The sequence below is a fragment of the Acomys minous genome, assembly GCF_964271855.1.
Source record: "Acomys minous genome assembly, chromosome: 1".
Lineage (NCBI taxonomy): Eukaryota > Metazoa > Chordata > Mammalia > Rodentia > Muridae > Acomys > Acomys minous.
In genome coordinates, this window is record NC_140483.1 from 97,705,066 (window position 1) to 97,732,334 (window position 27,269).

At 43.3% G+C, this 27,269-nt stretch overlaps 1 protein-coding gene across 1 annotated transcript in view; it reads left to right on the plus strand.

Moving 5' to 3' along the window:
* The window catches only part of LOC311592744 (small ribosomal subunit protein bS1m), a 101,196-nt gene extending 74,192 nt beyond the window's left edge, over positions 1-27,004 (plus strand). Inside the window, exon 3 of the mRNA XM_084773498.1 lies at positions 26,739-27,004. Coding sequence (XP_084629624.1) covers positions 26,739-26,907 — 169 coding nt within the window. The 3' untranslated portion in view covers positions 26,908-27,004. The remainder of the gene's footprint in view (positions 1-26,738) is intronic.
* Positions 27,005-27,269: the final 265 nt, after the last annotated feature.

Genomic DNA, 27,269 nt, shown 5'->3' on the forward strand with positions numbered 1-27,269 from the left:
TGTTGTCTTAAACACTAGGGCATTATCATCTAGTTCTAGTGGACAAGCAAGAGGAGTGGAAAGCGCCTGTATTGTTTGGGAGGCTTCTAGACTCCCTGACCAACAGTTTATGCAGAGTTATCCTATACCCATACTGAGATTTTTATATTTAAATTTTATATTCTGGTATAAGCTGATATCTGTGACTTGTGAGAAGGGCAGTTATGTATTTAAAAAATTACAGCTTCCTTTCAAGTATTTTAATATGAACATCCAACCCAAAAATGGTATAAAAAGTCAATGTTGTAGTTTTCATTTTTCGGGGGGGGGGGATTGTCTTCCAACAGATCTTTCTAACCCAGTGCTACTATAGCTCGAGTACACTGTCAATTCTTTATCCAGTATACTACTCTTGCTTGTTCCTTTTTTTCTGAGGATAGGAGTAGAATTTCACTCACCATTTAATATGTAAATGATACTTTGTTTGGAAACGTTGGCTTTGAATAAAAGTAGTCTAAATGTAAGTGAATTATCACCTAGGTTGTGCATGTACCTGGACCAGCAACCAGATACTGTGAGAAAGTCAGAGCCACTTTTGGAGATGGTAAAATTTTGCTGTGCAGTTGCTCTTCAGTGAAGGCAGGACACTGTAGTAACATGTCAGTTGTTTTTCTGAATTTGGAGTGCATCCTATCATGTAAGATTGATGCCATGAACAAGATTTATAAGTGAGACTTAAAAATATAAAGTAAATGTGTTTGTTTTATTAATGAATTCTAAAGGCAGTGCATGAAAAGCCTCCTCATTGAAACCTGCTATCTTCTTACCAAAATGTTCTTCTTAGAATGCAAAGCAATAGTCTAATCCCAGGGGTAGAGCTTTACAATGATTTGAAAACATTCCCTGAGTAGTTCAAGAGGTTACTAAAAATGAAGAACTCTATTTTTGAGCCCATATAAAAAGCATCATCAATTCTTACTGAAATTAAAAAAAAATAGATGTTTACATTTAAGTATTAGAGAGAGAGAGAGAGAGAGAGAGAGAGAGAGAGAGAGAGAGAGAGTGTGTGTGTGTCTGTTTATATTTGTGTGTATATGTAGGCTATGGTATACATGTGAAAGTCAGAGGACACCTTAAAGGAGTTGGTTCTCTTCTACCGTATGGATTCTGAAAATTGAACTTAGGTCATCAAGCTTGCCAGCAATTGCTTTTAACCATTGATCCATCTTGCCAATCCAACGTATGTTTCTTAATAAGATTATCTGATTTTCCAACATTAAAGATGCTGAGGCAAGTGCCTGGACAGCAAGAAGAATAATGATAACATATAGAAAGAGACCAGAAGACTGAAAGGTCCACTCCTTAAACCAAACTTTTATATTAGTAATTAATGGTGAGTTTTATTTTTATTTTATTGTTGACAAAATACTTGCATATATTTCTGTGGTCAAATGTGATATTTCTATCTTGTATACATTGTGTGGTGATGAAATCCGGCTAACTAGGGTAGCTATCACTTCAAATATTTAGCATATTTTTGTGGTGAGAGCACTGAAAATCCCTCTTGCACCTAATTTGAAATATACAATAAACTGCTGTATAATAAATCAACTACAGTCTGTGTGGTAGACATCAGTAACTTTGTACCCATAGACCTACATACTCCCCCATATCACACTCTCCCTAGCTTTGTGTCCATCGACCTAGATATCCCTACCCCCTTTATACCTCTCCCCTAAGTGGGGAGCTACTATTCTACCCTCAACTTGAAATGTACTTTCTTAGGTTCCACATATGCACAAGGTCATGTGGCACTTGCTTTTCTGTGTCTAGTTTATATCAATTAACAGTATGCCTTCCAAGTTCATTCATGATGTCACAAATGACAGGATTTCAGTTCTGATAACTGAATAGGAGCCTATTGTGTACATGTGCCTCATTTTCTTTATCCACTAATCTGTTGCTGGACACTTAGGATTAGTTCCATGTTCTGGCTGTTTTGAATAGTGCTGCAGTAAACATAGCAATCCATATTTCTTCCACATTCACCTAGTGATAAGATTGCTAGATTATGTAGTTCTTTCATAACCACTGAGACCAGGTTGCTTTGCTGTCTATTAGTACATGCCTAGTACATCAACTTTTAAAATGCAGTTGTGTCCAGGTAGCCATAAAAAGATAAGGAGGGAAGTGTCATGTCTAGGTATTCCTGGGTAGAATTCCTAACAGTGATGGCTGAGACAGGCGGTGGGAGTTGGTAGTGCAAGCGGAAGTTACTACAGGCCCCTGCATACCCGTCCTCCCATAGCCAGCTGAGGACAAGATTGTATGTCAGGTGTGGACTTACTCAAGTTTACAAAATTTGGAAATTTCTATAAAATGAATTTTCATTCTTGTTGCTTGATAAAATCAATATTCCTTCTATAGAAAACCCGTTTATATCACTGAACCAGCGGTTTAGCTTTTCTAGAAAGTGATGAGGTTATACGAAGGCAGTATAATGAAACTTTTGACAGATTAACAATGAAACTTTTGTTATCTCCCAATTGTGTTACATCACAAGGTGCTTAACTTCTCTACGCAGATGCAGTTGCCAGTATCATTGGCTGGAGGGGAACCAGGGACAGGAGAATGATGGGGCTTTTATGCTTGTATCATTCACTACCAAAGCTGCTCCATAGCTATTCTTTGATTTTAGCAATTATTACCTACTTTTCTCGACTCGGTAACAGGAAAAGAGCACAAACTGCATTCAGGAAGAAGAGTTTGTGGTCTGATTTCCTAGCTGTATGGCTTTAGGGAAGAGTTTTCCTTTGTCTACCTGTCAAATTATGTGAGAGTGAATGAAGTAACACATAAAGGGCAGGACATGCTTGTGACACGTAGGAGTGACTGGCAGGAGCACGTCCGCTGGTGAGTAAGTGCTCCTCTGCCACACTCACTCTGATTATGCCGGTAGAAGCCTGTGCATCCTTCACTGTTTGCATTTGCTTGCAAGTGTCAGGTGTTGAGTTTGTCCTCCTGCCTATCATTTTATTTATGGACATTGTTTTGTGCATACTATTGAATTCAGTCATAAGCTGATGGGTTCATATCTAGAATATACCTACAAATACAACATATATAATCTGCTGTGTACAGTGAGAGGTCCAGATCGCAAGGGCACGCATTATCGCTTTCTTTGTAAACATTTGGTTGGTAGTATCAGCTAATGCCAACCTGACTGGGAATTAAAGAATATATACAACCTCATTTTCCACTTATTTTTTTATCTGCCAGTGGCAGGTGCTTTTTAAAAAGCCAAGTTATATACATTGTAGTTATTTGCTAATACTCCTAACTGATATCAGTGTTAATATTCTAAATAAAGAAAATACTTAAAATTCACATGGTCTGTTTCTTTTTTTCAGGCTGTGAAAATCAATATGAATTAGCTACAACTACACTTCAGTAAAGTTTTTGAACCATAATTGTCTATATTATAAACAACTCACTTTGTCTATTTTTTAAATCAATAAACCTAAGAAATCCTCTGTCCACAATCCCTTTCTTCCTAATCTGGTACCCTTGTCCTAGCTGTCTCACAGCTTTCCAATGTAATTTTACATAGTTTCAAAAAACATTTCAAGACGTGGGAAAATTTTGTGTGTCTGAAAAGAAATGAGTTAGCTTTTATTTATTTAATGATAGTAATTTAATTTTAGATTTTTTTTTCTTTCTAACTATAGAACTAAGAACAGTTGTATTTCAGAGAAATGTGTTATCATACAACCATGAAATAATTCTGTTGTTGGTTCCTTTTTTCTAAATCAGCATAGATTATCTTTAAAAGTGAGTTGATCTCATAAAGAATGTTTTGTCAACTAGTGTTTTCATTTATTGGGCTGTGTAGTAGACATTTTCTTTTTATTGCACATTTTAATTCCTTTCTTCATTCAGTAGGCCTAGGGGACCTAGTCATGTCTTTAGTCATTTGCCTCATGTGCCTCAAGTTATTTTACTTTAAACTGAATGATTAATCTGAAGGTAAAGTAAACATAACAAAAAAGTCCGTCTCCGTCCAAAATCCCAGGATGGGATTTTATTATGAAATATTAGCTCACATCATAGGTAGACTTCAAGGAAACATACAGTTTGCAGAGTTTTTTTCTCTCAAGAGAGTGTGTGTGTGTGTGTGTGTGTGTGTGTGTGTGTGTGTGTGTGTGTGTATTTTTTTTTTTTACTTTCTTATCAGGATTATCATTCAACAGATATAAATGAAGTTGTAGAATAGTCTCAGAATTAGATTGCTTCTTTTTGTTAATATGTTTTAGATATCTTTATCTTTAAAGTCATCACTGTTTAGATGAACACAAGTGTAAAAGTTCTTATGAAGTCAGAAAACAACCTTCCTTATGTTTCTGAGTTTGGACTTAGAGGCTAGTGGGTGGCAGATGTAGTTGACTGTGGTATTAAATGAACAAACAAACAAAAGAGAAGAGGAAGGGAATGAAAGACCATTTCCTTACCAAGCAGTCACACAATTTATTGTCTGGAAAAGAAAAAAGGAAGAGAAAAGAAAAAAGAGCCAGTTTTCTGCGCTGTGGCACTCACAGATGTTCCCCTTGGCAGCCGTGCAGTCCTAGTCAGCGTCGGGTTTTGCAGGCACAGGATGTGAGGCTTCTTTGTTAGAAACAAAGTGTGGCCTGTGGTGGGAACGGCTGCGAATGGGAGAGCATCGCAGGGTGCTGTTGGAGGACTGTGATTTCCAATAGAGACAGGACAGTAAAGTAGCTTTGTGAGCGGTGGACTGTTTCAGCCAAGCCTGGCTAGTAACACCCTCAGCTTGGCAAACTGTTAAAAAGGTGGGGCTGGCGTGGATTGCGGCCGTTGGAGCCCTTCCTGTGCTTGGACATCAGAAGTACTTTTGTAAGCATGGGTGCTTAACAACCTATTGATATAATAAGGTCAACAAAAGGGTTTGTGACTGTAAAGTTAGAACTGTAGCTGCTTTATTCATGGAAACGCTTCTTTTTGATAATTACTAGTGTCTCTGGAGTTGTCACGGTGCTGTTTCAACTGAACAGTTCTGTCTTAGCCTCTTGTTCATCTTAGGATAAGTCTTGCTTACAAAATTTAAAATGCATGAATTACATGTTTTACATTTTGGAGGTTCTTGATTTGCATGTGCAGTGACTTGTGTTGACATAGGAGCTTGTGAACATGCAGAGCACATGCAGACCTTAGTCACTGAGAGCAGAGGTAAGCATTCCTTCATCAGCTCTGCTCTTTCACACCGTTCACTTGAAGCACAATGTTTGATTACCAGATGGTAACTTATGTGTTAACTGTATTTTAAGGTTAATGTGTAAACTTTGGGGATTGATAATTAAATGTTTTTAACTTGTTCCCCTTTTGGAGTTACATGTATTATTTAATAAATTTTTACTGCCTTTTAATTGCTTACATAAAATTCAAACAGGAAGGGACAGGAGACTATAAAAAGTAATAGAGGCTGGGAAGTTTAAGATCACCTCTAATTAGATAGGTTTGCTGGTTTGAAGGTTGGATTTATAAAGAGAGTTTATGCTTTGTCAGACTCATAGACACAAGTCAACCCTCTTTAACATGAGGGAAATAAGATTCAGAAGAATCAAGTTGCAACCAGATTACAAGACTCCGCCTATTCTCATATCTAAACACTCTCTTTTATAGCTTTTATAATTTTATCAAATCAAAACAACATTCATTTACTGAGTTCTTTCTCCATTGAAGAATTCACCAGATATTACCACAGGGAGACCTGCATTCCAGTTGGTAAACAAGGAATGTACTCATTAAAAGTTGTTGTTAACAAAAGATTTAAATAGCAGTTCAAGACAATAATGGAAGCCTGTGTCAGAGGAGTCCTATAATGGCTGAATGGGCTCTACAAACAGTAATTATCCCTGCACTCGGTAGGGAAGAACTGTCTTCAGGCAGAGCGCGGCTTGCTCTCACAGAAGTTGGCTTGTGGTGAGTCAGAGTTGTTGCTTTCTCTGGTGAATTCCACTCATTCTATGAAAACAGCATAAACGTCAGCCCATCCTCCTTAAGTCTTGAGTTTCTACCCTAAGGGACCCCTCACATGCCTGCCTTCCTCTAGGATGGCATGCCGTGACTTACGTACACTTTGAAAGTTCTGTAGGTTTGCCTGCAGTTTTTTCCGTGTAAATGCCCCTTGTTATAGTTGGTTCTCCCTTGTATGCTGGGCTCCTGTTTTCCCTTTGCCTGGGATTTGATGGTGGTGTGGGGTGCAGAGAAGATCATTCTATCGGCTAGTGGACCTGGAGCTTAGTGTGTAGCCAGGGTTGCGCCAAACACCCTGTGATATGTCTGCCTCAGCCTCTCTACGGCTGCAGTCACAGGCATGAGCTGCCACACCCGGCTATCTTTTGGTGGTTGTGTTTTGTTTTGTTTATATGCTCTTGCTATGTAGCCCAGGATGGCTTGAAATTCACTATGTAGATCAGGATAGCCTTGAACTTTCAGTGATCCTCCTGCCTCTGCCTCTTAAGTGCTAGGGTTTTGAGATATGTGCCACCACACATGTCCAAAGGAATAGTTTTGGAGGGTTTTTGTTGTTATTTACTTATAGACAGACAAGTCTTCTATAGTCAAAGCAGGCATCAGACTTCCCATGTAGCCAAGGATGACCTTGAACTCCTGATTTTTTTTTTTTTGCCTCATCTCAGGAGCTGGGATTATAGACATATGCCACCATATTCAAATTACTCATAAGAGCTCCTTAAGATGACAGGTTTGCTCTTCATATCCTGAACAGCTGCTTGGCATGTAATGAGTGGCCGGTGTATATATAAAATTAACAGGACGTTTGCATGAACTCACAGTCATTAGGATTATGAACTGGGTTGTATCCCCTCAGCCAATGTGTTTCTGCAGTCCCACACCTCCAGTAGTACTGGTTGGAAGTTAGACCTGTGAGGAAGTAGGTAGGGTTGAAAAGTTGAAACATGGACCCTCTTCCTATGGGGTTGGTGTCCATATAAAAGGCGGCAGAGACATGGAGATGGTCTCTCTCAGGACTCAGACTGTTGCTATAGTCAGAGCCACCTGGATCCTGCTGATAGTCAAAAGCTCCTGTGCTGCCTAGAAACATTCTTCCCCAAAGTCCAGCTGCTATTGATCATCGAGTAGAGTAAAAGCCTTTAGCTGATTGATGCCTCACAATGTAAGTTCAATTTATTTCAATTCTTTGAAAACATTCCTAACAGGAGACAACCTTCCTGCCAAGTGAGCAAGCCCTGCTGCTAAAACTTATGGCTAGGCCTGTCCTACTCGTGACCCAAAGTAGGTAGCGCTACACCTGAGTCATTCTTTGCTGAGTCAGCACCTGCCTGGGCTCTCCTTTGTGTCCTTCCACTCCTACCATCCCTCTAGTGTGCAGTGAGGTAAGGGCTGGGATTCCCATTTTACATGATAGCGGAGAGAAATCCTTTACCCATGGTTACATGATGATCATAGAGTTGCTCATGTGAAAGGACCATGTTCACCCTAGTGTTATATCTAGACATGAAACCAATAACTTGGCAGTCTCTACCTATTTCTGTCATATGACATGTGCCCTCTGGGCAGAAGGCTGCTTTTCCTTCATCCATCCCTTCCTGGCAAGTTAAAAAAAAAAAAAAGAAAGGAAGGAAGAAAGAAAGAAAGAAAGAAAAGAAAAAAAGAAAACTGTAGGATAGGAGCCAGGTGTGGCCTTTAATCCCAGAACTCAGAGAGGTAACGACAGGCAGATCGATGTGAGTTCCAGGCCAGCCTGGTCTACAAAGCAAGTCCAGAACACTCTGAGCTACACAGAGAAACCTTGTCTTGAAAAACAAAAACAAAAACAAAAACAAAACAAAACAGAAAAAGCTCTAGGATCCTGGAATCATTTTTCATTTTTCATTCTGTAGGGCCTGACTTAAGAAGTCCATTTATAACACAGTGAAAGCTAACTGCAGATGATTCTATAAAATAGAATTTGACAGAGGTAATGAGTGCTTATTAAAGGTTAATATTTTCCTAGTGGAGGAAGGGGAACCCCAGCCCACCCACAAAAACTTTGACCCCAAATTTACCCTGTCTATAAGATGTGCAGAGATTGAGGGAATGTCCAGTCAATGCCGGGTCCGACCTGAGAGCCATCCCATAGGAGAGAGCGGCCTCTGACAGTATTAATGCTACTCTGCTGTGCATGCAGGCAGGAGCCTAACTTAACTGTCTTCTGAGAGGCTCCCACCCAGCAGTGGATCAAAACAGATGCTTAGACTCACAGCAAACATCAGGTGGAGAGAGGGCAGTCTTGTGGAAGAATGGGGTGGGAGGAAGGGTAGGAAGATCCTAGAGAGGACAGGAGCTCCATAAGACCAACAGAGCCAGCTAACCTGAGCCCAGCGCTGGTGGTGGGCTTTCGGAGACTGAAGCACCAACCAAGGACCATGCATGGACTGGACCTAGACCCCCTACACAGATGTACCCAATGGGCAGCTTGTTCTTCATGTGGGTCCCTTAATAAGGAGAGCAGGGCTGTCTCTGACATGGACTCCCTTGCCTACTCTTCAGTCACTTCCCCCTGGTGGGGCTGCCTTACCAGGCCACTGTAGAAGAAGATGCATTCCATCCTGATGTGACTTGACGTGCTGGGGTGGCTTGGTGGTGGTGGGGCTTCTCTTTTCTGAGGGATAGGGGGAAGATGGAGGGAGGATGGAGGCTACGATTGGGATGTAAAGTGAATCCATCTGGCCTCAGATGATAATAATAATAATAATAATAATAATAATAATAATAATAATAATAATAATAATAATAATAATAATAATAATGGACTCAGTGAATAATAATAACAACAACAATAATAATAAAAACATGAAGTTGAGTGGGTAGGGAAGTGAGGGAGATTATGGAAGGACTTGGGGAGGGGCTTGAATATGATCAAAGTACAATGTATTAAATTCTCAAGTAATCAATAGTCATTATCGTTTTAAAGCAATTTTGGAGTTCGTGGGTTGTGGGTACAGACACTCACTGCCAAGCCTGAAATCCAAGTTCGAGCCCCAGAACCCACATGGAGGAAGGAGCGAACTAGCCCCACCCCCCAGCTTATCCTCTGTCCTCGAGGTGTGCGTCCTAAACATATTAAATAAATAAATAAATAAATAAATAAATAAATAAATAAATAAATGACTTTAAAAGTTAATGTTTCTTACTAGGGAGTGCTAAGTGCTTTTGGTGGCAAAGAGAGAAAATTAAATCACTCTTCTACTCTATTTTGCTCTACTTTAAAAGCATAAAAATTGTTCAGAGACACTTTATATTAGTCAAAATATACAATACTCATCATTTAGAAGTTTGTGATTTAAATGTTGTTTTATAGGTAATAAAAGGCTTAATATCATTGTCTAATCCTAAGAAAATTGTGTCAGCCTATTTCTATTGAAATAAAAACAAAACTTCCTTACTTACTATTTTAAATCATAAATTGTGCCTTGTTACTTTTGTCCAGAGACTGAGGAGAGTAGTTGTCCTTTGATCTTTATTTCGAGGACACTTGACTCCTGACAGTATTATATGCTTTTAGCCACTTAGAAGGAAGTCACCCTGGAAATAACAGACTACCCAGAAATGCCTTCTTGTCTCAGATGAGAAGTAAACAACTAACCTGCTGAGTCAGTGCCCTAGTCACCCTGTAGTCACAGCCAGTCCTCAGTCCTCGAGGAAATACTGGCTCTATACCGAACAGCACATATCAGCTCCCCCAGCTTTTAGTAAATGGGTACAGCTTTGAGATTGGAGGTCAAGATGAGGCATGCAGAAGGCAGGTGGTGGAACGCACACCTGCCCAGTGACCCGAGGACCTCCACACGCCCATCTGCAGAATACCTTACAGCTGTGTGACCGAGCGTTTGAGAGTGGCTGCTTCCTGTAATCTACAAATCCTGATTGGATACCTACTCTGTGCAGTACAGTAGAAGGTCAGAAGTGCCCGTGGGCCATGAACTTGGCAGAGTAGTATAGGTAGCAGGAAAGTCTATGCTTGAGCTCTTCAGGTCCTTTCTCCCATTACAGACCAAAGGAGGATGTTGAGGGTTTGCTTACCTAGAGAAGCACTCTGCCACAGAGTCACGCCCCAGCCACTGCTTTCTATTTCTCTATTTCCAATAAAGGGCCGGAGCCAGACTGTTTCCCAGAGTTGGGAATTCAGAGAGCAGACATCAGAAAGGATCAAAAGTGTCATCACTAGCTCTTATCACAGCCTAAGTATTGGTCTTTGTGTGGTGAGGGAGAGGAAAACACATGCAAGTGTGTATGTGCGAACATCAAAGGAGGCGGTCAGGTGTCCTACTCTGCCACCCTCTGCCTTGTTCTCTTAAGACAGAGTCTTTCACTGAACCGAGAGCGAGGTTGGCACTCCGCCGGCCCCAGTAGTCCTCCTGTCTCTGCCCCACAGCCGGTATGTTAGACGTATGCATGTGTGGCCACGCTCATCTTTTACATGGTAGGGAACTGACCTCAGGCCCTCATGCTTGCACAATCCCTTTTGCCCACTGAGCCATCTCCCCAGTGTCCGAAAGCAGTCTGTAAACGAAACGTAACATTACCCTGGTGAGTGTGCGGTGGGACCCTTCTGCCCCTCTGCTTCCCTACTTCCCTATCCTGCCTCTGTTGCCTCTTGGTACCCCACTTCAACAAAGCCTACTTAATGAGCAACTTATTTAGAGAGACAAAAGCAAAAGTCAAACAAAACTAACAATGAGTATAAATTTAAAGCTTTTCAGTTCTTACACTGTAATATTTTACAAGTGTGCATATAGCTATTCTTTACTGCTGGGCCATCTCTCCAGCCTCTGTATATAGCTACTCTTAAGAGATAAGTGTGACATTATCTTTTAAGACATTACCCACCCTTGCTATAATGGGTAAAACCCTCTTTTTCTTTCACTTCTCCTTTTCTCTCAACACATCAATACTCAAATGTAACTTAAAATGTTTTCTTAATAAACTACAACTGTCCTTCATTTTAAATGTGAAGAGTTAGGTAAGTTAGAATCTGGAAATCATTTTTACTGTGATAGGCAGGCAGGATGGCTCAGCTCATGACTAGCGTGGTTGGAAAGAACTCCCCACTGAAGGGTGTCCTCTGCCCTCTACATATGTGCATGCACACACAGAGAAAATAAACAGCTGGAAAAGAAAAATATCCTTAGGATGTTGTAGGGATGAGATAATTAAGAGATAAGATCCAACCCTCGTATGTGCTGTATTGGTTCTGGAGCCTATGTAAGTGGCTTCAAAAATCTCATTGCTTGCTTGCTTGCTTCTTTTCTTCCTTCCTTCCTTCCTGTCTTCATTATGAAGCCATTTTATTATAGATGCAAGCATAGGGAGGGAGAGAGAGAGAGAGAGAGAGAGAGAGAGAGAGAGAGAGAGAGAGAGAGAGAAAACGAGACTCAGCCAGCTGTGGTGGCGCATACTTGTAATTCCAGCAGTCAGGAAGAGGCAGGTTGATGTCCATGAGTTCGAGGCTAGCCTGATCTACCAAGCAAGTCCAAGATAGCCAAGGCTACAAGAGAACCCTGTCTCAAAAAAACTTAGAGAGTGGGGGGGGGGGAGAAATACACAGACAGACAGACAGACAGAGAGCGCGAGCCCCAAAGCAAGGGTGGATGGAGGCGTCTAAAGCCAGAGTCTCCCAGTTTAGTACTATAGTCCTGCCAGGATTTGGAAAGCTGAGGCAAGAGGATCTTTTATTTATTTATTTATTTATTTATTTATTTATTTATTTATTTATTTATTTATTTTTGCCTTTAACTTTTTATTGATTCCCTATGAGTTTCACATCATACACCCAAGTCCCACTCATCTCCCTGTCCCCCCATATTTGCCCCTTGCCCTTGCAAGCTCTGCCCCAAAATAAAAAAACATACAAATAAACTAACAACAATTTTTTTAAAAAGCATAGAAAACATCTTAGCATGGAAGCTGTAGTATGTCACAGTGTGTCCTGTGTACACCCTTCTGTCCACACATCTTCACTTGCAAATGTTCATTGCAGTGAGTCATCAGTCTGGCTCTCTCTGACTTCAGTGACACCATCAATGTTGTATCCTCACTTCAGCTTCTCTGGGTCCCCCCATTGTAGCCCTGTGTCATGGAGATCCCTCAGCCATACATCAGCAGGACTGGCCTCTTCACAGATGATAGAGATTTTGGGCTGGGCCAACTCATACCCTAAATCTGCACCTGGGTAGCAGCCAAGCTGGTCAGTGCATCAATTCTCCCTTCTCCACACCAGCTGGATGAGCTCTCCAGCACTGCTCAGTTAGGCCACCCAGTGCTGCCATCTGCAGCGGGCAGGTTCAACTCCCCCACGCTCATGCCCTCAGTGCTAGCTCACCCCCACCCCCACCTCCAGAGCCAGCTCCACTGTGCTCCCCAGGCAGGGCGAGGGGCCCACCCCCCAAGTGTTGCAGCCTGTGAGGGGCGGGGCCAGCTCTAACACTCTCACACTCTCAGGGCTGCCTCACCTATGCCTGTACCATCAGGGCCAGCTCTACTGTGTTGCCTGGTCCCCTCTCCCAAATGCTGCCAGCCAGTGAAGGGGGAAATATCTCATTTCTTATGGGCATGAAAACACATCCTCAGCTCTGATGCAGTTGGCTAATTGGTGCAAAGGGAAACAGAAAATAAGAGTTCTTGTCATGCTAACTACCTTTAATATTAAACAAACAAAAACTATTTCTCACAGTTCCCCTCTCTTTATTTCCCACCGAGACTCCCTTAATTCTCTTCCCCTTCCAGGCTGGAATGTTGATTGGCCTGGTTTTATACAGGTAGCCAAAGCAGCTGTAAGGACGTGAGGGTAGTGTCACTCTCATATCCAAATGACGTTGTTTCACTCCAGACCTCTCCAACTTCTTGACTTCTACAGTCAGCCTGTCCCTCTTCTGCAGTGGTGCCTGAGCCTCGGGGAGAGAGATGTAATATTGATATTGCATTTGTGGCTCAGTATTCCAAATTCACTTATTATCTGCCCAACAGACTTATCTGATGAGATCTGGACACTGCACTAATTATGGGCATAGAGATATGAATTTAGATGGCAGTGTGACACTATGTATATTTTGTAAAATAATAGTAGTAGTTTCATCTTGAGGCTGATGAGCTGCCCAACCATGCTTTCTTAGTCAGATTTACAATACTGGGTATATGTTTCCTCCACTGGAATAGGTATTAAAGTCAACTATAAACTGCTTGACTAATCCCCTGACATTGCTAAAGGGGGAATGTTGATACCATTACAGATTTAAATCTAAACAAATTATTGAATCTCTAATTTTTTTCTTTTAAATTCTTTATTGATTTAGTTATAAACTGGACTATTATACCTGGGCTCTTGTAGTCTTTAATTCTTCTAGTAGAGAATCTGGTCTTTGATGATGGTGATGATGATGATGATGGGCCTGCATAAGGACTTGCTACATGATTATACAATTATGTTTTCCAGAGCTCTAGGAGACAGGTATAACTATTATTCTCAGGTTCCAATGAGGAAGTTAGAACACTGGACTCAGGTGCGCAGGGGCATTAGACTTGAGCACCATCCTGGTCATCTGGCTTGGAGGCCACACTAACTGGTGGCTTTACATAATGGATTTATAAGCTTAGGTCAAAGTCACTGGGCAAAGCAGTCATGTAAAGACTACACATATAGTCTGGGAAGAGTTTACTGGCATATTCATTTTAAATCTCATTATATGGAACAATGGAAAGCTTAAATAAGACAACTACATAGTATAAGTGATTATCTAAAACCACAGCGCTGAAGGTTCACCTCAAATTACATTTGAGTTCTCAGAAATGCATTAGTAGTTGAGTTCCTTCTCTTTAATAACATATTCTAAAGTTTAAGGTTCCCAGCTTTGTATGGCTTTGGAGCCAATTGATTATGTTGATCTATTCATGTCCTGGGGTTCCCAGAATGGACAGAGTGCATGAGAGAGGCCGTCCCACCCCCTCTGATAGAGAGGGCTTTACTGAAGGGACTCCTTTTAGCCTAACTTCTCCCTTACATAGTGCTATTACCATGTACAGATGATCCTGTTATACTTGGAGGCCCTCCTTGGTCACAGTAAAGTTGTGTCGTCTGCTCTTGTTTTACTAGCCCAGGATGTCCTGTCCTGTACTTGTTTATACACAGGAAAAGTAATTCTAGGCTAGGTTTTCTCAGGAGCTTGTCAAAATTCACCTTGGAACTTTTTGAAAAGCAGATTGCCAAGTCCCACCTCACATTTGCCAGACCTCTCTTAGATTTCATCTGCAAATGTATATGTTGAACAAGCCTCAGTGCTTCCAGTATGTTGGTGTGTGTGTATGTGAGAGACAGAGAGAGAGAGAGAGAGAGAGAGAGAGAGAGAGAGAGAGAGAGAGAGAAGAACACTATTCAAGGGACTGCAGGAAGTGAGCAGCATTCCTCAGGCATGTGAAGGTCACCAGACAAGATGTAACCTCTGTTTCTTGAGGCTATGGCTAATAGGAACAATAATGTCCATATAGAAATAGCTGTAATACAGAGTGAAGATAAAGAATGCAGAAAGCCAGGTCAGAGATATTTTAGAGGTTTTTGTGTTTTGTTAATGCATAGTATATTTGATTGTGCAATTTTCTTTTAATGTTCATGTCATTAGAATTCTCAGACTTTATTTTCATGTAGTCCAGACTGATCGTAAACTTATGGCTCACAGCCTCCATCTCCTCAGTCCTGGGATTAACAGGCATGCACTCCATGCTTGGCTCATCATCACATGCTTGTCACTCAGCGCAATAAGGTCTCCTGTTGGCTTCCCTTTCCTTCACTGGCTCACTGGGGATAATTTGTAGAATTGACGTAACTTATAAAGACAAAAGCAAATTTTTTTAAAATTAAACTTACTGCATCTAAAGTGGGAAACCATTGCCCTCCATAGATTTCTCAGCCCTCCTGGGGCTTCGGTGTGAATTTTCTGCTAGGAATTGTCCACTTACGTGACACAGAGCCACATTAATGGAAAGCTGAATATGGGCGGTACCTTGTTCAGCAGCCTCCTCAGTGTCGGTGTAAGTAGAGCTTTCTTCTCAGATGTGTGTGACACACTCGATTCCTTTTTTAAAGACAAGAATCACTGGCCCTACTGCCATGAATCTTACTCTACAGCTACCCAATGAGTAATACTCTTAAAATAAGTACAGAAACAACCCAAGTGACTGGGAAGGGGAAACAAATCCCATCCATGAGCCACTGTGTGCTAGGTAGTAGACAAGGCAAGTCCAGAATGATCAAGTAACTACCAGTCTACATTACGGCAAAATTCAAGACCACTGTTAAGTACTTTTTTTGAGGCAGCCATTGAACTTGCTATGTAGCTAAGGATTACATTGAACCACTGATCTTCCTGCTTCCACCTCCCAAGTGCTGGGTTTACAGGTGTGCCCCTCCATAATAAACTCAGCTTATCGGTGCTAAGAACCAAAACACAGGGTGTTGTACTTGCTAGTGAGCACTCTACCAACTGAGCCACCTTTTCAGACCCCAAGAGTTGAGTACTTGTCATATTGACTCTATAAGAATACAGAGATAAATGCAGGACAGTGTCAGACCCTGTGTTACAGAGATAAACACAACAGTGTCCAGATCCTGTGTAGACAGCGTGCATCACCTGATGAATCAGGCATTTCCATAGAGACCATCCATACCTAGTACACGGAAAGGAAGGGCACCAATGTTTTCTGTGGTGAGTTTGTGGTTTTTGTTTGGTTAGTTGGTTTGATTTTGTTCTTCCTGTTTCTTTGTTTGAGATAGAGTCTTATTATGTAGGTTTGACTGGCTTGGAACTCACATTGTAGACCAGGCTGGCCTCAAACTCAGAGAGATCTGCCTGCCTCTGCCTTCCAGAGTGTCAGGATAAAAGGTGTGAGCCACCACACCTGGCTTTGATTTGGTTTCTTGAGGAAAGTTCTCACTATGTAGACTTGGCTGGCGTGGAACTTCCTGTAGAGCAGACTGGCCTCAAACTCAGAGACCTACCTCTCTGCCTCCTGATTGCTGGGATTAAAACCATGTAACACCACACTCAACCCATGTGTTAATATATATTGTTATATCCTATTATCCAGTTTAATCTTAAGCAAACCTTCAAAGTAACTGCACTCTCTGTGACATAGGTACAGAAACTGTGGGCCACAGAGAGCAGCTTACCAAAAATTGGTAGCAGAGCTCAAAGGTGCGCCTATGTCTATGACTGCAAAGCTCTTTCTTTCATGACAATTCAAACAATAGACTCTGTTCTGAGGAGGGAAATGAGTATAAGCCATATTTGGTGTGTTCCACCTGGATACTAAAGATTCAATACAGGTAGAACAAAGGGCCAAGCAGTGCTGAAAAGAGGTGTACAGGTGTAGAGTACACCCTGAGGCCCAGGCTGACAAGAGGTGTACAGGTGTAGAGTACACCCTGAGGCCCAGGCTGACAAGAGGTGTACAGGTGTAGAGTGCACCCTGAGGCCCAGGCTGACAAGAGGTGTACAGGTGTAGAGTACACCCTGAGGCCCAGGCTGACAAGAGGTGTACAGGTGTAGAGTACACCCTGAGGCCAGGCTGACAAGAGGTGTACAGGTGTAGAGTACACCCTGAGGCCCAGGCTGACAAGAGGTGTACAGGTGTAGAGTACACTCTGAGGCCCAGGCTGACAAGAGGTGTACAGGTGTAGAGTACACCCTGAGGCCCAGGCTGACAAGAGGTGTACAGGTGTAGAGTACACCCTGAGGCCAGGCTGACAAGAGGTGTACAGGTGTAGAGTGCACCCTGAGGCCAGGCTGACAAGAGGTGTACAGGTGTAGAGTACACCCTGAGGCCAGGCTGACAAGAGGTGTACAGGTGTAGAGTACACCCTGAGGCCAGGCTGACAAGAGGTGTACAGGTGTAGAGTGCACCCTGAGGCCCAGGCTGACAAGAGGTGTACAGGTGTAGAGTGCACCCTGAGGCCCAGGCTGACAAGAGGTGTACAGGTGTAGAGTACACCCTGAGGCCAGGCTGACAAGAGGTGTACAGGTGTAGAGTACACCCTGAGGCCAGGCTGACAAGAGGTGTACAGGTGTAGAGTACACCCTGAGGCCCAGGCTGACAAGAGGTGTACAGGTGTAGAGTACACCCTGAGGCCAGGCTGACAAGAGGTGTACAGGTGTAGAGTGCACCCTGAGGCCAGGCTGACAAGAGGTGTACAGGTGTAGAGTACACCCTGAGGCCCAGGCTGACAAGAGGTGTACAGGTGTAGAGTGCACCCTGAGACCCAGGCTGACAAGAGGTGTACAGGTGTAGAGTGCACCCTGAGACCCAGGCTGACAAGAGGTGTACAGGTGTAGAGTGTACCCTGAGACCCAGGCTGACAAGAGATGTACAGGTGTAGAGTACACCCTGAGGCCAGGCTGACAAGAGGTGTACAGGTGTAGAGTACACCCTGAGGCCAGGCTGACAAGAGGTGTACAGGTGTAGAGTACACCCTGAGGCCCAGGCTGACAAGAGGTGTACAGGTGTAGAGTACACCCTGAGGCCCAGGCTGACAAGAGGTGTACAGGTGTAGAGTGCACCCTGAGGCCAGGCTGACAAGAGGTGTACAGGTGTAGAGTACACCCTGAGGCCCAGGCTGACAAGAGGTGTACAGGTGTAGAGTACACCCTGAGGCCCAGGCTGACAAGAGGTGTACAGGTGTAGAGTACACCCTGAGGCCAGGCTGACAAGAGGTGTACAGGTGTAGAGTACACCCTGAGACCCAGGCTGACAAGAGGTGTACAGGTGTAGAGTGCACCCTGAGACCCAGGCTGACAAGTGGTGTACAGGTGTAGAGTGCACCCTGAGACCCAGGCTGACAAGAGGTGTACAGGTGTAGAGTGCACCCTGAGACCCAGGCTGACAAGAGGTGTACAGGTGTAGAGTACACCCTGAGGCCCAGGCTGACAAGAGGTGTACAGGTGTAGAGTACACCCTGAGGCCCAGGCTGACAAGAGGTGTACAGGTGTAGAGTACACCCTGAGACCCAGGCTGACAAGAGGTGTACAGGTGTAGAGTGCACCCTGAGGCCCAGGCTGACAAGAGGTGTACAGGTGTAGAGTGCACCCTGAGGCCCAGGCTGACAAGAGGTGTACAGGTATAGAGTGCACCCTGAGGCCCAGGCTGACAAGAGGTGTGCAGGTGTAGAGTGCACCCTGAGGCCCAGGCTGACAAGAGGTGTACAGGTGTAGAGTACACCCTGAGGCCCGAGCTCCAAGAAGAGAATGGCAGCCCTCATGTCCAGAGATGATGAAACCTGAAGGACTAAGCCAAAGAAATACTTGTTAAATAATGAGCAAAACCAAATAACTAGTTGGATGTTATAGGGAAGAGGCAAAGAGCGGCCCATATGAGCAAAAGCTGGTTGAACAAATCACTGACAATGTGTTGAACACAGTCCAAGAATGGAGCCATATGAGGGAATTCAAGTGCGTGTGAGAAGACTAGAGTCTTGTGGCCTCGGTTTCTTCAAAAACATGGAATTGTTCTTAGAATGTGTTTTGTGCTCCTCCCAGGTATAGTGGGCAGGAATGAGTTTACTCCAGCTGTTGTTATTCCTATGTCTCTATAGAAAACCTGTCTTTGCCACGTGTGGCTTGTCTTTGTGATTGAACACCTTACACGTGATTCTTCTTAGCCCTCAGAGTATATACATTGTCTGAGCTCTGAATAAAGTTGGCCATTGCATAAGACTTTAGTCGGCCTCGTTTTTTAGGCCCTGCTCTCCCAGGATCACACTGCCATCTAAGCAGTAAACCGCAGTGCAGTGAGGACAAATGGATCTACCAGAACACACATTGCAGCTCCTTGTAATGTAGACAAGAAGTGCTCAGCCTACCGTGCTTGTGTTAACCTTCATTCCCAGTGAGCGATCGACTCATATGCAGTATGAGCATAATGGCTGTTTGCAAAGGATTTAAAGCTGTGCCTTGATAGTCTTGATACCTAATTTGTTTAAATAAAGATAGACTATGTAATCTTACTGTTTATACATGGGAGAAGGGGCTAGAAAATGTGACTGACTTCATTGTTTCTAATTACACACACACACACACACACACACACACACACACACACGTTCACTTCTATTATCAGAAAGAAAAAGGTTAACTTCAAAACAGCTAAACAACATAAATGTTTACTTGGTGGCCATTCATAAACCTCTAGAAAGTATGAGCAGACATTTGGGAGAGTAGTCATAGGTTTACCAACACCATTTTCCAGTGAACTTTCTGAACACATTGTTTATGTAAGATAATTTTAAAATTAAGTGATAAACGTGGCATGGTTGGAGGTTATTGGTAAGCATTTACCTAGCATACATGCAGCCGTAAGTGTGATTCTCAGCACTCCACAGGTAAGAAAGTAAACAAATAATCTTATGGTATTGAAGTGTCTCATTCTTTAAAGATTTATAGTTTCCAGAGCTGGAGAGATGCTTACCTCTTACAAGAGTGTGCTGCTCTTGCAGATGACCTCAGGCTGACTCCCAGCTCCCACATGGGGCAGCTCACAAGTGCCTATAAGTCCAGCTGCAGGAGGATCAGGTGCCTCTGGCCTCTGAGGCACCTGCACACAGACATGTCCACACATACGCACAGACTAAAAGTAATCTTTTAAAAAATGTTTTCTGGAACCTAACCTACCACCAAAGGAAAATGAGAAAAAAAAAAAAAGAAAGAAAGAAAGAAAGAAAAAAGGCAGGTCATTATTAGTTTTTCATTTGATAATATTACATAATTCAATATTATAATGACATCTGGTTTTACATATTTTGCTTAGTTCACTAATGGCTTTCTGTTTTTTTTTTCTTACTTCTTACTGGTTCTCTGTGAATTTCATGTTATGTACCCAAATCCCATTTACCTTACCATTCTTTCATATCTTCCCTCCACCCTTGCAACCTCTCTTCTCCAAAGGAAAATAAAAATAGAAATAAAAATGTTTTAAAGCAACAAAATGACCCCCCCCCCCAAAAAAAAAAACAAAGCAGATCCAGAACATTTGCCATGGACTCTGCAGTGTGTCATAGTATGTCACATAGTATACCCTTTTGACAATACGTCTTTATTTGCAGATGTGCGTTGCTATGAGTCATTAGTCTGGTTCAGGGCCTCTAGCTCCTCCCACACCACCAGTACTGGATCTTCACTTGTACTCCTCTCAGATAACCATTTGTGTGGAGAGCCTGCAGCTTTGGATCTGCAAGACAGGTCCCTTCACGTACTTGCAGCAGTTCATAGATGGGGTAGATTTTGGGAGGGCCAACTCATAGCTCTGGATCTGGGCCTGGGCGGTAACTGAGATGGTCAGCTGGTCAGCTCTCCCACACTTACACCAATAGAGCGAGCTTCCCAGCACTGCCCCTGTAGTTCATAAGATGCCAAAGCTGGCGAGGAGTCGGGCCAGCTCTGTGCAGCCCTTGGATATCAACACGGTTCCAGATAGCATCCCAGACCAAGCACATCTACACAGCCTTTGGTGGTAACATGGACCATAGACAATGACCCAGACCCCTGCTGCTGCGTGGCCATAGACATCAGTACGGCCTCAGCATCAGTATGGCCTGGCACTTCACCATGGCCTCAGGTGGCAGAATGGCTCCTATCAGGCTGTTCCTCTCCTCCCTCACATCTCCAGTTCCACCTCTCTTCATGGTGCTCAAACCATCCAGCTTTCTCTCCCATCTGTCCACCGTGGATACTTGCTCATCCTAGTGGCTCCTGCTGCAGGCGGGACATGTGGCAGGCAGGGCCTCTGGGTGTCTTCGATGTTTGTCCAACCCAAAGATGCCAAAGGAAATAAATCCCTGGTCAAAGTTAAACACAGGACATTAAAACTATAATTCAGCATAGAGGTGTCCAGTCTCATGGTTGAACCACCACAACCAACTAGAGAGATTAGCACATAGACCAGTAATGAGAAGTAAACGGCAGAACCTGTCCCAGCTGTCATGGGTCTCCATTCTGCAGGCACTGCTCTTCTTCCTGGGCTAGGATGCAGCTCTGGGAGGCACAGCAACTCGCACAGTGTTCTGTTTTCTCAAAGGAAGAAGGCACAGGCTCATTGGCACTTTCAGTTGTTACTGGCTCTATTGATGGACAGTGCAATTCACCATTTCCCAAGGAGCAAGAGCAGCACCTGCCTTTGCTTCTCTGGCTCTGCCTCTCGTCACAGCACACAAACCATTTGGCTTCTCTTTCTCTTCCATTTCTCCACCAGTTGCTCCTTTCCTTCTCTCCCATCACTCCACCACACACTACTTGGTACAAAGGAGATTTTTTTTTTTTTTAAACCTCAGAGGGACAAGTGAGGAGGCGCTGCCTCTGGATCCAGCAAAGGCAGTCAGCAGGTGTCTCTGCAGGAGTGGGTTTTAAGGAAAAAGTGGGAAGTCTGTGCTAGGATGTCAGGAGAGTCCTGACTGGACAGGTTAGCCAGTGTAGCCAAAGAGTAAACTTTGATTGCTGGATCCTGGTGTTTGGTCTCAGGAATGAGTCAGTGGCCAAATAAGGAACTAGACCAGGGAGGCTAGCTTTAAGAGTGTAACCTGACAGTTTACCGAGGGAGAGGGAAGGGGAAAGGACAAAACCTGCTGGCGCCATGTTTCCAATGTTTGGGCCTTGTTAGAGAGCCCTTCATTCCCGCCTTTTTGGTGTTTTTATTGGGTAGGTAGCATCATTCTCTCTGCTTGCTTCCTGATAGTATTAGTGAGTTGTGGTTAGAGACTCAAGGAAGCTGGAATGGTGGTCAAGGTTGGGAAGAGCAGCCTGTCCGGGCTTTGCAGGACCATCTGGGCTAGGGCAGTGCAGGCAGCATTGGAGTAGTTTGTGAGACTGGACCATGGACGTGGTGGCGGTAGCCATTTTGGAGCCCTTTAGGATGTAGATTCAGAGGGACCATCTGGGGCTGGTGAAGTGCTGGAGCAGTTTGCATTTGATTTGAAATCAGATAGACTAGAGACAGAAAGTAAAGTTAAGGAGTTACATAAAAAAATTCTCTTGGCTGTACACTTGAAACTTTTAGATCCAAGGTTTTAGTCGTTGGGGGAGGGGATTCCCAAACCGAGGAAAAGTAGGGAGGGATCCCACCCCCAGGAATAGGCAGGTAAGGAAGTTTAGATTGTTGATTGATAAGAGTAGTTCTCTGGAGTCCATTTGACCTGTGAGAGGTGGATTTAGGTAAATTTCCTGAAGTCTATAAAAAGAGATGAAAATTTTGCCATTGTTTGTAATCTGTACTGAAATCTACACTGTAGAAAAGGCAGGAGACTGATGTCATTGAGTCATAGTAAAAGTTTGGGGACCCAAACAATAGCATAAAGGAGAGAAGAAACCTGAAACAATTTTTCATACACCATCAATTACTTTCTCAAACCCTCATAATTTACTTAAGCTTTCATATTTCCAGACCATAGGCCTTTATGATTTGCATTTACACACTCTTACAGTTAAAACTTTTATATCCTCGGACCTTAAAACACTTTCTTAGAACTTTATAATTTGCATTTACACATGTTAAAGCGCCTTCCTAGGAAAAGGTAGGAGTTCGTGTAGTGGAGGTGGAGTTAGTCGACTGGCATGCATTGTGGGTTTAGGTGAGGTTATATAGAAAGGTTTTCTCTCTCGGGGTGAGAGTTGTGGGTTTAGAGAAAGGATAGAGGGGTTTGCACTAGGGTGCATGTGTGATGTAGGTAGTGAATATTGTCCTGTGTTGAAAGGGTACTGTGGGGTGAACAGGTGGGGTGCAGACACTGCTTGGATAAAAGAGAGTGAATAATGATGGGGTTTGAGGGCTCTAAGGCAGGCTAAGGGGTTGAAGATGTAGGCAGAAGGTGTACTATCTAGGGGTTGGGATTTTGGAGAGTGGGAAAGGCTACAGATGGAGGCTGGGGAAGGAGCAGGAGGGGTGTAGCACTGTAGTGGGAGCCTTTGCTGGGAAAGGCAAATTTTACGTTAATTTTGAAAAGGGAATAGGGCATGAGAGAATGAGGAGAAAGCAGTGGGAAAAGAGAAGCCTTTGAATGCTCACGTTAAGCGTGGCGTTAGGAGGGGTCTGGAGGACTGACTACATACTCTATCTATGGGTGAGGGAGGGGGGTGAGCGAAGAACGTGATGAGGTGAGAGCCCAGGCTCCTGGGAAGTGATCGGTGTGGGTGTGGGCAGGCCAGTCAATATCATCAGAGATCTGCATAGGGCAGTTATAGTGGAAGGTATAATCTAAATGGCCTATGTACCGATTAAAATGATAGAAACTTTCCATTATTTAGACAGTCGCCAGAGGCTCCTGTGGTCTTGATGGCTGGGCAGTGGTCATAGGCCTTTGGCTGTCCTATGGGGCAGTGGTCATAGGCCTTTGGCTGTCCACCAGGGCAGTGGGCCTTTGGCTGTCAGACCCAGGTCCGAGAGAATTTTCCTGTAGAGGAACTTGGGAAAATTGACCTCACAGAGTAGATCAGGTCAATTAACCCAAAAGTGTTTATAGTTGGAGCAGAGCCCTGGCAGCAGGTGAGGCATAGGGCAGTGTAGACAAGTGGTTAGTGTTACCATAATCCAGGTGGGGGCATTGTGTCCTGTCTTCTTTGGAGACCATGGGATTTTTGTTAGGTATGTCTATAATGGAAAGCTTACACATTTTAAATGCAATATTCAGCCCATCTCTGAAGAGTTTGTAGACCATCATTCCAGTACGTCTTATTTATGTATTTTAGACTTAACTTTAATACATGTACAGAGGCTAATAAAGCTTGTCATTAAATGAATTATAAGTTAGTAGTTAGCACTCAGGCAGGCAGAGGCAGGTGGATCACTGTGAGTTCGAGGCCAACCTGGTCTACAAAGTGAGTCCAGGACAGCCAGGACTACACAGAGAAACCCTGTCTCAAAACCCCAAAATAATAATAAAAAGTAGTTTTAAAGGTTTTTAGGAGTTGAAAGTGGAGATAACAGACTTTTGAAGTATAGAACAGTGCAGGATATAAGAGATGTCGGGCTCCTGTGTCTGTGCGAGCTGCACGAGGAGCTTCACTAGAGGAAAAGACAAAGCAGGCAGCTGTGGGGGGAGAGCTTCTGGAGGGAGCTGGTTACAGAAGCAGACTGGACGGACAGACGGCAGGCGAGAGCTGAGAGAACAAGGCCACACAGAATTGTGTACTTCTAGGGAAGGAGAGGAAAGCGTTTACTGCAGAGGAAGCTAAGAGGACAGGCCTTAAAGTGGATGCTATATAGGGAGAGGCAAGGGGAAAGGAGCTGCGAAGTGTCAGCTTGGTTCAGAGAGGCCTGGCTTGCTGCTGTCCATGGGGACCTGCCGTGGCTGCTGAAGGCTGGATAGGATGTCTCCTCCTGCCCCCAACAAGACAGAGTGGGGATGCCTGACACTCAGTGGAAGGAGTCATCATCTGAGTCTTGACACCAATGTAAGTAGGCGGACAGGGGGATGGAGGGACTCGGAGTTGGTACAGAATACACCTGGACACCATGTTCTCAGCTCAGAGATGTAGTACCCGAGAAGGACAAATGTGGGGAAGCTGCCAATAGATAGGAAATGGCAGCAGTGTGTGTGTCTGTAGAAGCGGTGTTTAAAGAGAAAAAGGAGGAGTCTGTGCTACTGGGAGTTGGTATGTCCTGATTGGACAGGCAGTTGAATGGTTTAGCAAGAGAGAGGAAGTGGGGAAAGGCCAAAACCTTCCGGCACCATGTTTGTAATGTGTGGGCCTGTTAGAGAGCCCTTCATTCATGACTTACACACTTGGTGTTAACACTCAGCTGTTTTCATGAACATAAAACATTACTACTATGGCCACGGTGGTGTAACTGTAACTCCCTGTTCTTTGACTGACACCTTTCCAAGCCCCACAGACAGCCAGTCTCTGACAACTACCATTCTCCTTGCCGTTTCTGTGAGTTCAGCCTTTCTGGTTTGCATGTAAAGGAGACTATACAACACTTTCTGTGTCTGGCTTAGTCCAGTCACATGCTGTCTTTCAGGTTTCTCCAACTGCCTTTGTGTTTTACTACTGGTTGGTACAGTCTGTCCCAGATGTTGGGTACTTCACACTTGGAAATTTATGCATGTTACATTTGTAATATTTTATTTTATTTGAAACTTTACAACTTTAAGAAGATAAGTACTTGTGTTTTTCTTCCTTGATACTGTCTTTACTAATAAATGATAGTAAAATAAATGATAGTTTTAAGAACTGACTTGTTCACATTTCAGAATTGAATACATTTTATTATAGTATAAAATATTTAAATAGCTGAGTGTGGTGGTACACATTTTTAATCCCAGTGCTTGGAATTAGGATAATTAGGGCTAGCCTTGGCTACATGATACCCTATTTCAGAAAAGCAGTGAATGAATAAGCAGAGAGCTTGGAAGATGATTCAGTCAGTAAAGTGCCTGCTGTGCACATATAAGGGCCTGGATGTGGCTCCCCAGAGCCATCATAAAAGCTTTGTATGGCAGCAGTGATTGGAGGAGAGCTAGAGACAAATGGAGCCCAAAGCCAGCCTAGCCTATTGATGAGCCTTGGGCTCAGTAAGGGGGCCCTGTCTGAGAAACTAAGAGAATAACCTAGGAAAGACACCTGGCATTGATCTCTGGCCTCTGTGGGCATGTGCGCACACACACATACATATGTTTATATGTACCTGCACAAATGCATACGTATTGTTAATCCCACAAATGCAGGGAGAAAGATCATCTACCCAAAGCATGGCCAAATCAGCTAAAGCAAGCAATTAATTAAAGAAAGCTTTCTTAGTCATGTACATAGGCTATCTCCCCCTAAGGTGGGGTTCAAGAGAGAGGCATTGAACATGAGTGAGATACAGGGGTTTGGTTTGGTTTAGTGGTTTTTTGGTTTTTTGTTTTGTTTTGTTTTGTTTTTTAGTTTAGGAGTAGGGGGTTCCATATGGGAGATTTGCCATATAAAAAAAAAGCAAAGTTACATAATAACCTTCTGAAACGAAGACATGGTTGTAAGGTGGTCTAATTAAGGTGGTTATAACAACAGGTGGTCATAACACAATGGTCATAATAACCCTTTGAAACAAAGGCATGGCTGCCATTTCCTGGAACAGGCAGGATAGAACCATTTGTAGTTAAAGTTACATATGGGGCATAGCTCAATCCTTGAGACATAGATTTAATCATAAACAGGAATGAACCTAGATTGTCTTTACTATAAGATGGCCTTCAAGCCTAAGAAAGAGGCAGGCTGCTTCATCAGTTTACCCACATAAGTATGTCCATACACCACACACTAAATAAATGAGGAAAGTAAAATATTTTGTTTGTTTGTTTTTTGCTTTTGTTTTTCGAGACAGGGTTTCTCTGTGTATCCCTGGCTGTCCTGGAGTCGCTTTATAGACCAGGCTGGCCTCGAACTCACAGTGATCCAGCTGCCTCTGCCTCCCAAGTCTTGGGATTAAAGGCATGCATCACCACTGCCCAGCCCAGAAAATAAAATCTTTAGAGGAAACTTTAAGTTAGAAATTCTAATACACTGGAAAATCAGACACAACTGTTTCTCACATACTAGTGTGAACTTCCAGAGTTTGAACTAATAAAACTAAAAATTAGAATTTGCATTTCATTTTCAAGTCTGCTCACGTGTGACCTGCAGAATTAATGGAGTATTGTTCTTACTATTTAGGAAGTACCAGAGGGGCACGAGGGTCCGGCTGCGGCTACTGGATCTTGAGCTGACATCTCGGTTCCTGGGTGGGACCACAGATACAACTATACTGGAGGCTGATGCAGTTCTCTTAGGACTCCAAGAGAGCAGAGACTCAAAAGCAAGAGACGAACCACTCAACACGTAAATGAACTCTGCCTGCTGCATTCGTACCTGTTTTGAGCCCAGAAAGCTGTCAAGAATGCAGTCAGAAAACTGTGACTAATAAATGAAAACTCATCATGGCTCTTCCCTGTTGCAGTTATTTTGGGCTACACCCTCCCTTTTCCCACGGCTTTTTTTTTTTTTTTGGTTGGGGTAAGACAAGCAATTCTGAAAATTTCTCTAATTCAGTCAGTGTTTTGAGCACTCTCTGGACAGATGGGGTGATTTAAGCAACAGTAAACAAGAAATACAACATAGCTTGCCACGGTTTGGAGGTAGACAAAAATAAGAAAAATATCGTGCATTAGTGGTTCATACTCAAGAGAAAAACAAAGCAAGGATAGG